Source organism: Chamaea fasciata, unplaced genomic scaffold (genome assembly GCF_029207755.1).
Source record: "Chamaea fasciata isolate MVZ Bird 193981 ecotype frontalis unplaced genomic scaffold, bChaFas1.0.hap1 SCAF_7, whole genome shotgun sequence".
In the NCBI taxonomy this organism is placed as follows: Eukaryota; Metazoa; Chordata; class Aves; order Passeriformes; family Sylviidae; genus Chamaea; species Chamaea fasciata.
The window spans coordinates 45284565-45301712 of NW_027094092.1; the positions used below are offsets into that span (position 1 = coordinate 45284565).

Here is a 17148-nt window from a genome sequence, read left to right on the forward strand (position 1 = left end):
ACCCTTTTTTATGGTGATTCCTCCCTTATTTGATGAAACAGTGCTACTGATACTGGATGTGAAAGAGGACTGAAAATCATCTCTTAGAGTTATGAAAATAAAAATTTCTGTGTTAAGGAATTTAGATTTAGACATAAGAAACCTGAACTTCATAGCTAATGGCAAAATTCAGTTTGCATTTGATGAGAATGCACCCCAGGTGCTTAAATCATGGTGTACTGGAAATTTGTGTAGAGCTAGGAAACTGATAGTAAAAATTCTTAGAGAAGGAAGGGCTTGCTAGTAGAAGTAATATCGCGGACTGATATGCTGGATAGTTTAGTTATGGTCACTAGGCACTTCAAACTTAGTTGAGATGATGTTTGTATGATTTATCTAAAAAGAATTCAAAAGGGAAATAATAACTCCAAGTGCGTTATTGCAAAAATAGCTTATATAAAAACACAGGAGAGAAATTCTGAGTGTTGCATAATTCCTTTAAGATACATTGTTCTGCAAGCTGAACTCAATTTAAATCTAACTTTATATTTCATTGTCTGCCATCAGTTATTTACATCAAAATTGAAATAACTTGAAGTTTAACTGCCAACTGTTTTGTGATGTGATAGGTGACAAATTTAGCAATTGGAAGTTCAAAGCAAAGGACAACCACTGGCATTCCAGATCATACTGTCCTTCTAATTGAAGAGCTTTCAAGCTGACTAGGACTGTGAAGCATATGATTAGTTTGTTTCTTCCAGATTTATGGCATTTTTTTTATAGCTCTAAGCATGTCTTGAAATGCTGCTGCAGTCTAGACTTAGAGAAAAAACAACTAAGCTTAACAGAGGGAGTATTCTAGAAGGAAAATAAAGTGATGTGATCACTGCTTTGAAGTGTGGTGTACTCTGCAAAGAGTATTTGACTCTGCGAAGAGTATTTGCCTCGGCAAAAGTGACAGATTGATGCGTGTTTTATAGGTATCTCTTTATGAGGAGTGCTGGAGTTCAACATCTGAGATTCACAGTCTTTCTTGTGCTTCCTTTCACTGACAACAAAATTAAGAGAATGGATTCATGGAATGAATGCAATAAGTTATGAAATCTAGGTTCATGTATTGGACTAATCTGATCTACAGAATCACTGAACTGTTTATATTCTAGGACATTTTGTCTTACTATACTAGGAATCTGTAGAGTTTTGAGCACAGTAGTTAATGAGATACAATTAATCTCTAAAATTCTAATAAGATCTTTAAAGGGACTCATTATTTGGATCTACAGACTGTATTATTTTATTCCTAAACATTTTGTTTTCCCCTTTTAGAAAGATGAAAAGTAACCCAGTGGTTTTCTTTTTTCTTTCATTTATTTGTCACAAGGTGTTTACTATTATGTACTTTTCCCATATTTAACTCTACATATGTGACATGTTCCTGGAGCCAATGTTCAGATAAAAGCTACTTGCAGTGAAACCGTTTTAAGTTTCTGTTAACAAATGCAGTTTATGTTTACTTCCCACTAGTCTGTGACAGTATGCCAAGGGCACTTCTTTCAGATTTAGTTCATGAACATCACTGAAAGAAAAAGCTTTTATCTGTAATGGATTTGAAACAGAAGATATCTTAAACAGTGAATAATGTTTTCAATTAAAAGCTAAATCTCCCTTCTGAAATTGGATGTCTCTTGAATGCTGGTCTCTTGCTTTTTGTGTTTAATATATTCACACTGCAACACAAGTAGTTATGTATGACAGCCTTAAATATCTTCAGCTCTTCTCAGTTGTAGTATTATGATTAGTGCCTCAAAGTTCTAGGCAAGTTTTCTATCTGGCTGAAGTCAAAGCATAAGACTAGATTCTCCAGTCCTTGCATGAGTAAAGGATATGTGAACTAGGGAGAGGTAGGGCAGCATGCCTGTTTCTGCATTTGTGTTACTTGCTGACTGCCTCAGAGCTATCCTAACTTACCTCCAGCTGTCTGTTTACATCTACATTAACTCTTTTTAAGAAGGATTTCTCTCTCTCTCACTATGCTGGTTTCAAAATTCCTACCTTTTACCACCGATATAGCCTGAAAATTCCTAATTTGGCAGTAAGATCTGTACATTACTGGAGTTCTCTGACATTCTGTTTTGTATGTCTGTGGTGCCTTTCAGAGCACGAGTGACTTTATGACTTTTGGAGCACTCTTAATGGATTAGCTGAGCTAAGCTCACTGTATGACAGGTGCGAGACAAAGACTCTACATTTCTCATGCAGGTGATGGTAGTCCCAGTGGGTTGTTCTGATATCTTAGCTGGAACATTTACTCTTCTTTCATTCTTTTTTCTTGGGCATAAGCCATGCTTTGGGTGAAAACTCAAAGCACACAGTCCTGGAGGAGGTTTTTTTAACGGCTTTGAATGCCAGTAGTAAAGGCATTCGTGTATGTCAAATTTCAGAGTTTCTCCTATAAAGAGCAGAATAAGGACAACATGGGAATTCTGTTTTGCAGTAATATTCACACTGTTTTGCACTTTGCCCAGACACTCCTGTTAAGCCGTGGTGTGCAGGTGGAACATGCAGTGAAATGTTAAAGCTTGTCTTGTCTTTGGCAAACCCATTTTTCACCTAAGCACCTGAGTGTAAGGTATTTGCTGTTTCAGACACCTACTTGCACTAACCCATACTTCTGTATGATTTGCGTTTTTGCTTTATGGGGCTCTCATTTGCCTGTTGTTTCTCTAGATATTTGTTCAAACACCGTTTTACCTGAGCAGTAGGCAAGGTGTGAGTTTTTATAGCCTCCATGCATGTGCACACACAGACACACTGTATATATAAGTAATTATTTATCTCAAACATATAAAATGTCTAACCTGTAGCTAATTTTTGGGTGATTCTCTGTAACTTTTCAGACAAACACAATTAGAAATAATAGTAATTTAGAACAGATGCCATAACTCAGTATAGAAAGAAAAACATTCAGTTTAAATTATTTATTGATGCAGTATATTTGTCATTCTGTTACAATGTGTATTTTTAATTCAGACTTGTATAATGTAGCATTTGTTAACTTCAGCTCATGTTTTCCAATTTAAGCAACTATATTAAGTAATTTAAGCAGTCTATATTGGAAGTATTCTAATAGCGTATGATGGATAAATGAGTAGCCATAAAAGAAATTACTCCGTATTTTACGTATCAGTTGTAAGAATTAAAGAGAAAGAGGGATTTTCCTGAGCAATGAGAGCAAAGGTTTCACATCTGAAAGATGAAATTCTATCTTAAAAGGGGACTAAAATGTTTAATGCAGTGAATACACTTATTTAAGTACTTCCTGGAGATTAACATATATGTAGGGTACATGTACACCAATGAATGCATTTTAAAGGTTGATTAAACATCCTCAGGTTGCTGTAGGTGTCAGCTGTGTAGAAGAATGTACCACACCAATCCCAGATGTTTTTTACATTTCCATGCATTAAATATAGTAGTGCCTGTGCAGACTGGGGTCTCCCAGAGTACGATATAAATATATTATGAAATCAGAGAAGAAATTCTCAAAGGCCTTTGTGTGTCTCTATCAAACAAATGATTTATACATTTGGATATGTGATAAGTGAATGCGAAAATTTTCATTTGGTATACAGATTTCAAAAGTGTGTTTGCTTATTTTTTCCCTATTTGGAAATGAAATTATTAACTTTTTCATCAGCCTCATCTTGATTTTTCAACTTTGTGAACTTCAAGTATTGTGTCAAGTTCTGGGCTCCTCGCTTCAAGGAAGACATCAAAGTGGTGGAGTGTATCCAGACAAGGGCAACAAGGCCGGTGAGGGGTCTGGAGCACAAGTCCTGTGAGGAGTGTCTGAGGGAGCTTGAGTTGTTTAGCCCAGAGAAAAGGAGGCTCAGGGAAGACCTTATCACTCTGTGCAACTGCCTGAAAGGAGGCTGTATCCAGGTGATGGTCAGCCTCTTCTGCCAGGCAACCAGCGACAGGACAAGAGGACACAGTTTTAAGCCATGCCAGGGGAGATTTAGGTTGGACATCAGGAAGAATTTCTTCATGGAAAGGGTTGTCAAGCATAGCAATGGCCTGCCCAGAAGATGGTGGAAGTGTTTAAGAAACAACTCGATGTGGCACTTGGTGCTGTGATTTAGTAGGCAAGGTAGTGTTTGGTCAAAGGTCGGACTCACTCTTGGAGGTTTTTTCCAACCTAAATGGTTTTGAGTTTCATCTGTGAAACTACTGACAATATGTAAAAACTTGAGACTGTATTTTGTAAGATTTAGGTGCCTGATGGCAAACTCATACACAGAAAATTTACCTATTAGCCTTCTTTATCTGATGACATAGATACCTGACTCAACTTTTCACACTGCTGATGAGGTCTTGGACTGCAGACCAGTGTGGACTAGTAAAAACTCCCTGCTCCTGATCAGACAGTATCCCTCTCAGAGCTGGCCTTAATTTTTTTGTATTCTTGGCAAAAACTTGCTTGTTCTGCCCCAGGTTTCTGTATTTAGGAAACTCCATATTGTAAGCATGGATTTTTTTACACATCAGATTTGCTAACCATAAATGCAGGGTTTTTTTCTGAAATATTGGATGAGAGTACAGTCAAAAGAATTCTAGCTGTAAAAAACTCATAGAAAGCTTGTACCTTTTTGAGCAAAATGCTGTTAGCAATACTGATCTTGGAAGTCCTGTATGCTGATGTTTGTTGTCAGGTAAGAAAATTTCAGGAGAGTTAAGACACAGCTTCATCTACCAGCATGCTCTATTAATAATTTTTCTTCTAAGAGAAGACATAAAGTTTATAACTGCTGTGTGTTGGAAGTGGAATGAATCTCAATAGTCTGACTTTACTGAGCAATTGGAAACCACTACAGTGTTTTCAAATCACTTAGGGTAACAAAGAGTATTTCAGTTTGGATATGACCAACCTTGTCCCTTCCCTAAGTTGCTGACCAGCAAAGAAGAGAGAAACTGAAAAGGAAGGTAGCAAAGTGTGGAGAGAAATTGAGTGTGTGTGAAGCTGTCCCTCAATGCTGTTCAAGAGACAATGGAAGGCTGCCACCATGCACTTTTAGAAAGGTATGTATTTTAATTCTGTTTAGTTGATACTATCATATAATTGCCTCCAAAGTAACAGCTAATCGCTGCTGTGCAGCAGTAAGGGCTGGCATCTTTCAAGCAGCAGAAAGGAGACAAGGGTTTTTCTGGCATGTGCCCAACACTGGGTGCGTGTCTTGACCTTCTGACAAACATGTCAGGTATCTGGATGGAAAAGTGCTTGCAGTAAATACAAGCTCTAATTACTCTTGAATTCTATTGCCTTCAACTCAGCTGAAATTCCTGTCCTCTGCTGCTCCAGAGCTTTGTAACACGTCCTAAGGCAGAACTCTGTTAACTCTACCCTTCCAAGCAAAAGAGTCAGGAATCTTCCATCTTTTTCTTAATGAAAATTCCTAGTTGATAATACATTTTGTATCTAATAATGTTCTAAATCATTCAGTTGCATTTCTTGAAAGCAGAAATAGTGCTTAGACCAAAATACACCCGTTCTGTATATATATATTCTGCTTATATGCATGGGCTTGCATAGTTTGGCTGGCATTTAATCTGGATATGTGGTGTGTATTTCTAGCTAATAAATAAATACATAAATAGCCAAATAAATTGCATTTTTGTTCATCACTGTAAATGAGCAATTGCTGCTTAAAACAGAACCATGGTTTAACTCTGTGATTCTAACAGCATAAGTTTCATACATAGTTTGAAGATCTGTAAAGCTAGAGGGCATTTCCAGGTAGTACAGCAAACACTATCAGTTTCTTTCTGTGTGACTGATTTTTGTAGCAGGCAGCCTGAATGTGACCTTATTGCAGTGCAGATAAATAATGCTTTGAAATTCAATACATGGCTCTTAGTTATGGATGAAAGCATAGGCATGAATAAGAAAAAGGAGGAAAATTGATACTTAAAATCTAAATTTTTTTTTTAATTAATACCACTATTTTCCTTCCATGTTATTTTTTGCAAACTTGGGGCAGGCAAAGTTCCTTAAATTGTTTCACTGGAAACCCAAGTAACATATGTCTCTAATTACTGCATGAACTCCCAGCTTTAAAATAAAAGGATGCATTACAACGAAGTGCAGCTTTTTTCCTTTGTTTTTCAAAATAAGATTTTCTAAAATTCTGCCTGAATTGAGCTGGGCATGAGTAAGATCTTTGATTTGAACAACACTTGGTATTTCATATCTTGTGTTCAAGTAATCCTATTAATAGGCATTTCTGGCAGCTAATGAATTTTTTAAAATAAATCAGTCAATGCCAGAAGTCAGTTGAAGGAAGGCTGCTTCACAGGAGGTTAAATTTTCTCTTTTAACCTTTTGAAGTATGCCATTTCCTTGAAATTTCAAGATCCCTTTCAGCCTGTTTTTTGAGATTATTTTTTTCTGAAGAATGAAAGTTGTGGCCATCTGCTTGTGCATATGAAATATAGAGTGGGAAACACCATTAACTGGTTCTAGTCTCTTGTTAATTTTGTATGCAACACACGTGTGGCTGTGTGAAATGCCTACTCAAAAGCTTTATATTTAAAGATTTATTATACTCTTATGCTACCAGCAGTCTGAACATGTGTTGTGGTTAAATTAGTTCTGTCATAATGGGTGATGTCAGTGACTAAATAAAGCAGAAGAATCTTCTGAGCATCAAACAAAGTTGTTTTCATTAGGAATGTTCGGATTTCCTTTCAGGCTTCACAGTGACAACCTCCTCTTGTGCTGATTGTTTGAATTATTGCACACTCAGTAATACCCCTTATTAACATCACCGTATCTGATAAAAGTATGAACCCACCACATTATAGAATTGATACACACACACAGACACACAAAATGAAAGAGTGTACCAAAAACATAGTTTTGAAAAGCAGTGATACCAAGATACAAACTGAATATATTCATAGAAGATGCAATTTGTTTACGTATTTGTATGAATTTTCTCTAAAGACAGCTTGTCACTCCCTATAGGAGACCTTTGCTCTGTCCAGACAGCAGAGAGCAGGTGCTCAGCTGACTTAGAGCAATATTTAAATGGCTTTCTCAAGTTAAAAGAATCATACATTCACTTATTGCAGATTTGCAGCTTCTGTATCCTGACAGTGCAGTTCATAAAGCACCTCTTTGATCTCATTTTACGATGGTAGATGAACTATTCTGTTGGAAGACATTTTCATACAAGAACAAGTAAATTTCAAGATTAAATTAATCTTACTGTAATTTCAGTGACCCCAGTGAGAGCTGCCTTGGACCTTGCATGTGAAAAAGCATTTAGCAGCCTTTGTTTTCAAAGTTTGGTTTCTATAGGGCAGCTGATATTTTAGTGGCTTTTGAGCTGGGAAACTAAACTTCTTGTAGAAAGTAAAAGTAATTTATCAAGAACTCCGGATTCTCTGTGTTATTACTTTTGCCTGTCAGATGACAGCAGGATGCTTTGATCTCTTTTGACTGAATTTTCTCTTCTATAGAGTCCATTAAAATTCAGAGGTCCTCTCTCTACATGCTTGCTGCAAAGTACTGTACAGTTTACGCCAGTTTTGTGACTAATAAAATTGAAGCATAAATACATACTTTATGAAACTTTTTAAAGGAGTTGCTGAAATGTATCGAGTAGATTTGTATCTTTCTAAACAGATTATACTTGGTTGAATCAACAGAACAGAAATATATATTGATAAGAAATGTATAAGCCAAGATTTTTTACTCCAGATTACATTAGTTGTAGTTCTTGATAGTTCTAATAGCTAAAGCTATTACTTTATACTTTTTTTACTTTATACTTTAATGAAATTTTTTAAATTTTTATTTGAAAAATAGAACTGAATGGATTTTAGTAAGTGTGCTATTTGTAGGCATGTTTTTGTCTTTTTTGTTTGTTTCCTACTTGTACATCTGATGTTTTTATAGAAAACAGACTAGAACAGAAAGTGAGCGTACTTGCTTACAGTTTACTTGCAACACAGGATAATTTTCTGAAAGTTCAAAGGAGACAAACTGCAGACAAACAACATTCTCTGACACTCCTTAAAATCTTTTGAAGTGACATAGTTCCTTGTTCATGATATTGTTTCTTTGTCTACTTGGAGTGTACTGTTTGAGAAGTAAAGTTTTGCCTCATGATAAGCTTTGAAAGACATTCTTTTCTCTGTATTTGAGAACATCTCACAGCTGACACGGATGCAGCTTTGGGTTGCAGTTCTCTCTATTCACTAGCAAGCTACTTGGTCTGTTCTACTTAGGAAATATTTGAGAAGGAGAAGATAACTGCCCTAAGCTTCCTCATATATAAGGAATGCTTAACTTTAGGAAATTGCCATGTCAACCTTGTGCCTTTGTCTTGTTTTGGATCAACTCAGCTGCTTCTGAGGAACAACAGAACCTGTCATTTTCATGAGATGTAGATAAATAATTGGCTAATAGAACTTTGTATCTTTTCTTAATAATTATTTTGCATAATGCAGGGAACCAGTCCTCATAAGCTCACAAATCCTTCTACAATCCAATTTATATTGCAGCTCAATGAGCTGATTTAGTCACTGGGAGTAAAGCCTTTACAAGAATTAAGCTGTTTATAATATACACTGAAGGGTATGGAATTAGCTTTTATCTATATAGGTGGATGCTGAAACTTTCCAGTCTTATCTGTTTTCTATAGTGCTGAGCTACCACTGCAACTACTTTATATGCAAACAATCTCACTGGTAAGCCTCATTATTCTGCTTGCTAACAGAGGCATTTGTTTGGCATTGTGACTTCATGTTATCAGTTCAGCATTTAATTACGCTGTAGTAGTAAAATACAGTTGACTCACGTGAGACACCATCAAGAAGAGCTTATTTTGCCTCAGCTAACTAAAAAAAAAAACCCTCTTTGCATTAGGCGCAAGCAACCCCGGATATTCTGGGGTACTGGGATAGTTTAGGTGGGTCTCACTGATGTGAGAGAAAATTGTTCTGAAGGAAATACATTGTATGACAACAGTGTGATCTGTGACTTAATTTTCATGATAAAATACCTGCATTTTTAATATTCCTCTAAATAGCATTTACTGCATGCTACAAAATGTATATTCATCATAATTGAACTTTAATTTAAAATACTGTGTTTGAAAGGAAAAAGAATGAAAAAATGTAGATTCTAAGCAATAAGAGTAGCAGTGTTTTGAGAAAATGGAGCATTTATACAGGAGTCTATTGCTTAGAACTTTTAACAACACCTTTTTTAGGGTTGAATGGTAGAATAGAAAATCTGTGTATATTTACAAGCTATACTACCAATTCTATAGGTTAATATACTACACAATACAGAAGTTACAGTGCCAAATACACTATCTAGTTGTAGGTTAGAACATCATGAAATTTCAATAAATGTATCAAGATTTCCAGTTTTAGTCATTGGGGGTTTTTTTTTCTCTTCATGCCCACCCCAATAGGAGACTTCAGAAGTCTCAGGACAAGTATTGATTATCTTGCAGAATCCCCACAGGCACTTTCTTTTGCAGTTGTTTTTGTGACTTTTGTTGGCATTCAGTCCATTGTCACTGCCTGGTGGGGAAAATCACACATCCAGCCTTAAATCCACATCTTAATCAGCAGAATATTTTCAGAAAGTGTCTTCAGGATTTTCTCAAGTTTATATTGTGCTCAGGCAATGCAGCCCCACTGGAAATGCACCGGATCTCTGTTTCAGTGTTGCTCTCTCAAAGTAGTTTCCATATAGCTTAATTGTGAGATCAGGATAGGCTACGTGGTGAAGCTGTGAATCTTCTCAATTGGCATTATGGTTGTATGTCATAAATAAATGTATGTTGCAGCATATGTGTAAGTCATACTGCACTTCATCCACTCTTCCTCAGGCTTCCCATACTGTTCTTTCAGTAACTTCAGTAATGTAATACTTCTGCTTAATTATTTTTACTTGCATGATAGAAGTATAATAGAGATGAATGAAACACATACAGAAATCATCTTCCTTTTCTTCCTTTTGTCACTGCAAAGCTTGTGGTCTGTACTGGTGTCTCCTTATCTTCCTGTTCTTTGTTCAGGTGGTGGAGGTACATGGACAAGTTAATTTCTGTGTTAGCCTATCTGAATTAAATGTCAAGTTTGTTAAAAACCTCAAATGGCCTTAGAAATTGAATTTTCTTCTTAGGAAACACCTCCACTTGTATACATTCTCTTAAAATCTTACTGCACTTTCTTGCTGATGATGTGGACCTATATGAGCTGCTCTAGTGTTAGGAAAGAATGAAAGTAATTTTAGAAAGTTAGCTGTTGGTTCTGAATTGGATTTTCTCAGTTGTTATAATTCAGCTGTTATTTTGCATTGCTGATTGCATGGTGCAGCAGTGAGATTTTCCAGAATAACACTATCTTCGGCTTGTCTCCTTCACTGTTGCACTGTAAGCATTGTCTCTGGGAGTTATGGTGTTAGATAGTTTGAGTACACACAGTGGGAGTCATCACTTCTGCATTATACAGTTCTGTGTAACAGAACTTGAGTTTCATAAATAGCTATATGTGTGGATACAATAAATTGTATTTATCCAATATAAAATGTCGTATATAGTTTTCACTGACTGACAGAATATTCGGTGGGTGGCGGTATCGTAGGTAGAAAAAGAACATACAACAGATATATTGTAAAGTGTTTCAGACACTTTGTAAAGCAAATTTATGACTGTGCATACCTTGTCCAGGTATTTATGCTTTGATATTGCAAATTTTTCAAAACTCTCTCAATGACTGAAATAAAATTTCTATTTAATTGTTCTTTCTAATTTAACCAAACAAACAAACAAATGACCAAACCAACGAAAACTCCACCTTAAAATGTCAGTTGAATTTAGTTATGTTTCTATCTTATTAGTCTTTGCCATAGTGTTGTAATACAGTTAAGGAATAATCTTGAATTTTTAAGCGCAGGATAATTATGGATAATGTCTACCTTAGCTTGCCCAAGTAGTATGAGCAGAGCATAACTAGATAAAATAATTTGCCTCAGTGATTTCTTGACTTCTAAAAATGTGTCGATTAAACTCCTGGTTTGATGTAGCCGTCAATATTCTGTAACAGAGCACCAATGTTTTGCTACTGAAGCAAACCATTTGTTTATTACTCTCTTATTTCCAGTGGCTAGTTTTAAAATCTGTTAGGCTGAGGCTGCTGTGAAACCAGTTTGATTTTACAAAAATTTAAAGTTTTTACAGAGAAAATACCTTCAAGTTGGTAACCGTAATAGCTGGGAGTACCGTCATAAGCAAAGCAGGTAACTTGCAATGCAATCAAATGTTGTTTTATTTTTTCCTAGAGTTGCGTGGCAGTAGAAGAGAATGTCTTCCCCTGTGCTGGTCAGGCACAGTGCCTATCACGAGCACCATCTCCTCATGGCGGGCATTGCTTGGTTCACTCCAGTCCTGTAAGACACATCAGGAAATGTTCTCAGACTACATCCAGGGTATATCATTCCAGCTCAAATATCTGCATGTCCAGGCCGAGCAAACACTGTGTGTATGCGCGCAGTCGCTCCACTGGGAACGTTGTGAGCGTTGGTTGTCCCAAGGGGTGTCGAGGAAACAACCCCAGAGCGAGCGCTGGGGATCTCCTAGAGAGGCACTCTGAGTGCTTCACCAGGGTCCGGAAACCTTTCACTCCACGCACCTTAATATCAGACGCTAAACCTTCCCTGTCAGAGTACAGGTATTACACTTGTGCCCGAAGGAAGAAGAAACATCACCACAGCCACTGTGTGGAAGCTCAGACACAGACAGATGTGATCAGGTACAGAGATGGAAACTTTATTTTGAAACTCTGGAATTTATATGTCATCATAACAGTATCTCCATAAAAGCAAGATGGTTTTTTTCTCATTACATTTGTATAAAACCAGAATAATTATTCTGACATTATTCTAGATACGCGTTAGCAAAAGCTAGAACAGAATGTGATTTTCCTTTTTTCACTGGTGTATTTTGCTGTCTTCTTTCTGAAACAACCTGTTTAATATATACAGATTGGATATGAAGTGCCACTAAATTCAAATTGTGGAATCTCACATCCGCTGGTGATAATCATTCCCTCTCTCTTCCCTATGCCCTCTGATGTATAGTTCTGGCTTGTAAAGAATTAACCAATAGAAGCATGCAAGTAGTTCCCCACTACTGCCCCTATAGTCTCATACTTTCCAGTCTGTTAATTAATACATCATGCAAATATCCTTTTTTAGCTCTTGAATGCAGCTCTTCATTGGTTTTTTATCACTTGAATTTAAATACCTTCAGATATACCCCAAATAAAATACTTCAAACAAAATTAGTGTCCTTCTCTTGCACTGAACTTCTTAGCAAATTGAACAGTTCTGATTTAGTTTTGTTTCTACTGATACTACCTTGTAAAGGGAAATCTCCGTTATGTGTTCTCCGTACCTGCATGTCCAACTCCAGTTTTGTCGTAGAATAAATTAGGGATTTCCTAAGACTGGAATTATGATAGCTTTGGCTTTGTATTGCAACTGTTGATTTTCTGGCTGTAGGTTGTCTATTTTCCTGGTGCACTTTTAATTTTAGGATCATCTCCATTCTTAATTCTGAACAATTATTTTGAAAAAAATAGTTATCCCCTGCTAATATGCAGCCAAATAATTAATTTGGATCACCTGTGTGTCTGGCAGAAATTTTCTGAACTGTTCAGTACTACATTCTGTTCAGGCCAATGAGACATTTCCACAGTGGCACTGGCATTCTCATCCTGCATATTTTGGAAGTAGTCTACTTGGAAATCTAATACCTCTCTCAATTTTGTAGCTTTCCATCTGGAGACAAAGTATATGTGAGAAAAGTTACGAGTGAACAGAAGATCACATCAAAGGTAATAATGCATCTATCAGTCATCTGGGTACTCTTCCCACACAGGCCACCATCACTGTGGGGCAATACACTTCATCACTGCCACAGCAGTGAACAGCTGATTTAGGTGTTCTTCTCTCTATTGCCGTGACATGAATGTTCCATAGAGGAGAGAGAATTTCAGAACTTCCAGTGGAAACTATAAGAAAAAACAACTGAGGCACATGAAGAGATCTCTTTAAATTTGTTTGTTTGTTTGCTTCTGTAAGTGCAATATCAAATGTCTGCTAAGGTCATAGATAATTGGTTTATAACTTTCCAGCAGAAGAAGGTGTCCTTTTTATCTGTTTACCCAGAGTTTCTCAGAAAAGACATGTAATTTCTGGGGTTGCTTAATCACAGAGAGTTGCTGGATTCATTTTAATGGTAAAATTTGCTGCGTATTTGCACTGATAATAAAGATTTTTATTTCTGTGTTGTAGGCTGAAGATGAAGGATGTGCTTGCGATGAGCCTGAGAGAGAAATAGATGGCTGTCAATGCTCCAGCCTAAGGTGCCTGATTTACAGCAGGAGGGAATATTTGAAATGCTCCTTTTTGTACAGCTGGTCTTTAGGCCATAAGTCTTCACTAGCATTTCTATTTATAAGTCATCTTCTCACAGGACTTTCGTTGGGTTTTTATATCAATGGTCTTTCCCAACTTCAAAATTCATTATTTTCTTGTGATAAGTTCTACTGGGAAGCCAATTAAGAAAGAGAGCTGTGAAATATATGAGTATTTTTGTCAGAATTGAATGATGACATACTAATACAGTTGTTAGTTCTGTACATCTGAGCTCACAGACTATATAGTACTATAACTAAACACTACATTACAGGAACATTTCCCACATCTTTTTCTGAAAACTTAATACTGGGATTGCTACAATACAAGAGCAGTGTTGGAAATGAGGCCAGAACCCAAGGGCTCCGAGCTGATTCTCCTCATTGCTGACCTAAGTGCCATGCATGACTCGCTGATTTGCTCTCTGGCCTTTTCATACAAAGGCATTTTTATCTGAGGAAAAAAAATGTACTCTGAGTTTAAAAAGCATTCTTACGGCTAACAGAGATTGAATAGCATCTGCAGTAGCACCAAGGTCTTCTGAGCACTGCATCAAGTGAGGTAGTGTAATACTCTTGAACCATAGTCTTTCATGTTTCAGTGCTAGCAGGGGGTTTGGCTACTGGAGCAGGGTTTAGGGGTGTTATGGTGGGATTTTTTAGTAAAGGAAATAGTATAATGGCACTCCAAGGCTCCAGAAGAAAATTACATGCAAGGTGGTATAAAAGGGGTTTAGAATGTTGTTCTTTTTCTTGCCCTCTGATTTTCTGATTAGAGAGACATCAGGCTGTGCTCAGAAGTGTTCACCAGGGAGGACTGTCAATGCTGAGTAAGTATGCTTAAACCATTTTTCTGCTCATTTACAAGATCAAACTAGAAACTTTCCTCAAAAGTGATGAAATTGAAACGTATAATATGTAAAAAAATTATGTGAATCTAAAAATGAAGAAAATTCATTATAACTTCAGAAGATTGTACAGTGCCTATAGTTTGTTTCCATTTCTTTTTAGGTCTGTAATCTCTGAAGCAAATATTGGCAAATGAAACACCAAAATGAAAGGCATTCTTACCACATTTCTGCACTGAAATTTGATGAAAATTAAGAGTTTTCTGTTATATTCAGAAACACTACTAATGCTTCATCAAGTGGCCTTGGAAAAGTCATTTAATTCTTTTGTTTAGGACAGGCTTGTGTTTGCCTAACTTAATGCTTATAATAGAGGTCTCAAATACTGCTGTAGGTAACTTTCTTGACCATAGAGGGAACCAAAATTTTAAACTTTAGGGATGATCAAATTTTGTGTAATGAAAATCATGCAAGATGTATTTCATTTTTTATTTTCTGTTTATTAAGACTGGAGAATGACTCAGTGGAGTTTGATTGGATGCTTTGGGAGACTTAGAAATATTTCCTTTTGAGGTTTTCTTTCCTGTTGTCTTTCAAGCACTCTCCAGGAGAGTGTCCAATTTAGAGTCATTGGCATCAACAACTCTTTTAGAGTTATTAAAATAGAGATAAGAGGTGAAAGACACATCTCACACTAACAAGATTTTGTACATGAAGGAGATATGTTGAAATGAGTGGATGCTGCCAAATGAGCAGTTAAATCCTTCTCAGCTTCCATTTAGGAACAGCAATTTTCAGCTGCAGTCAAGTTCTCTAGAAGCTCCCTTGGAAGCTTTTATACAGAGCCTCAAACTGCAGTTGTACGCTTTCTTCCCAATTAGCTCCCCTTTCTTGAGTGCAGTGCAGGTTCTGAATGCTTGCCAAAATTCACTGATTCCTTGCTTGGGATCTCTGTGCTAATTTATACCACAACAAAAAGTTAGCATAAGGACAAAACACCGTGCCCACTGTTCTAACAGTCTCATATTTTGCAGTTTTTTCTTATTATCCAGATTGAAGGAAAAGCTTAGTTTGTTGTGATAGCCTTACCTTTTGTGGAAAATAACTGCTGATACAAGAACTATGAAATTTTCATAATGGCCTTTCCCATGAGGGTGATTAAACCTACTAAAATATGTCATATGTATGGTACCATTTGTATGGTAAAGCATTTAACACTGGGGTTTCTATTCTCCCTGCAGAGAAGAGGAGCTTTTGTATTTAAATTTCATTGAAGATGTAACAAATGAAATTCTTAGACTTGGGATATTTTCTAACAGGTAGGTTACAGTTGTTTTCAATTTTGTAATGCTATGCCAGAAACCCGTAAGTGAGGGAAGTAGTGATTACTAATGATTTCTTTATACACACGTACACACAGTTAGCCCTTGCTTTTGTTTTGTTTCCTCTTCTTTTTTGCTTTATGTAGGAAAGGGGAACTAGGAAATACCTTTGGATCATTAACTTAGATCTGCTGCTATGTACCAAGAGATAAAAGCTTCTGTTAAAAACTGATCTGGAACCCTAGGGGGAATAATACTAAGAACTCATTTTAGTCTGCAATATTTGTTTTGGTAAATAAACTGAGTTACTAATCTTTTACACAACAAGTCCTTTTGTACTTCTGTACTTTTTCCTGTTCCAGTATGAATTCAGTCTTCAACATGGGTTACATTCTCTTTGAGATAAAAGTTCACTAGTGCTAAATCAGATTTTTTTTCAATATGATACTGGTTCTTTCTAATAAAGAACTGTCAGTTTATGCCATGCACAGAATATGTATACAGAATCTTAACCCAGTTTTGAACTTCTGCATTCAAAGCAGTCTTAATTTCATAATATTCTGATCATCTTCTGAGCTGATAATGTTCCCTGCTGTTTTTCCTAATCTATGCTCTCTTATTTTTTTCTTCCTATGTCAAGGCTGTCAATAAGAATACTAAATACACCAAGTAAAAAAAAAAAAAATCTTCAAGAAATGTTGAGAGCAGTCTCCCCCTGGCTCTTTTACAGTAATGTTTTCTTCCATTAGAACCCTTCTTGCATTTTTTTTAATAATTTCTCATACAAGCTAGGTTAAATTCACCTGACTTTCTGGAATTCTGTTCCAGTGACTATGTACTTTAGTTGTCACAGAACACTTTCTTTACAGAATTTTTTTTCTCATTCAGCCTAAGAAATGAAAGAGAGCTCTCAGGACTGAGGACTTCCCTGTGGATTTTTTTTACTAAAGCTGGATTTTATTTCTCGTTATTTATTCTTGTATAGAGCAGCCACTATGGTACTAGTGAGCAAATCCAAGAGATTTCGGACACTTCAGCATGCCAGTAGAATCACCACTGGATTGTTGTTTTCTCCCAGCACATGGGCCCAAGAGACTAAGCACACAGATAGTTGTGCTACCAGTCACCCCATGATGGCCATATTCTGCCCACAGCCTGGTGAGGTCTGCCTGCTGAGCATGTGTCCAGTGGGTTTCTGACTACAGGTAGCCCTCTTGGTGACAGAGTGGAATGGAAACAGTCTTAGAGGTGCCATTCAGCTAAGAAATGGAAATAAAAACCTAGACATTAGGTTATGTGCATCTGGTAAAAGTTGGTTTTCCTTCTGTGAAATAATTTGATTTTTTTTATTTGTAGGGTTCTGGATGAACTGTTTGAGTGCCATATAGAAGAAAATAAGAACTGCCTTGATGAGGTATGTGCTGCCCTTATAATAGTCTCTGCATGTGATTTAGGTGAGGTTTCCAAAGAGCAGGGCAAGTGCACTGATACATTTGAGG

The 17148-nt window shown here is 36.6% G+C and overlaps 1 protein-coding gene across 4 annotated transcripts in view; it reads left to right on the forward strand.

The window, feature by feature from the left end:
* The window catches only part of SPATA7 (spermatogenesis associated 7), a 35703-nt gene that overhangs the window by 15645 nt on the left and 2910 nt on the right, over positions 1-17148 (forward strand). For all 4 annotated transcript variants that reach the window (XM_066188624.1, XM_066188623.1, XM_066188625.1 and 1 more), the window contains 7 exons: positions 4925-5058; positions 11342-11811; positions 12834-12897; positions 13358-13428; positions 14256-14309; positions 15569-15646; positions 17006-17063. In XM_066188624.1, the coding sequence (XP_066044721.1) occupies positions 4925-5058; positions 11342-11811; positions 12834-12897; positions 13358-13428; positions 14256-14309; positions 15569-15646; positions 17006-17063 (929 nt within the window). The remainder of the gene's footprint in view (positions 1-4924; positions 5059-11341; positions 11812-12833; positions 12898-13357; positions 13429-14255; positions 14310-15568; positions 15647-17005; positions 17064-17148) is intronic.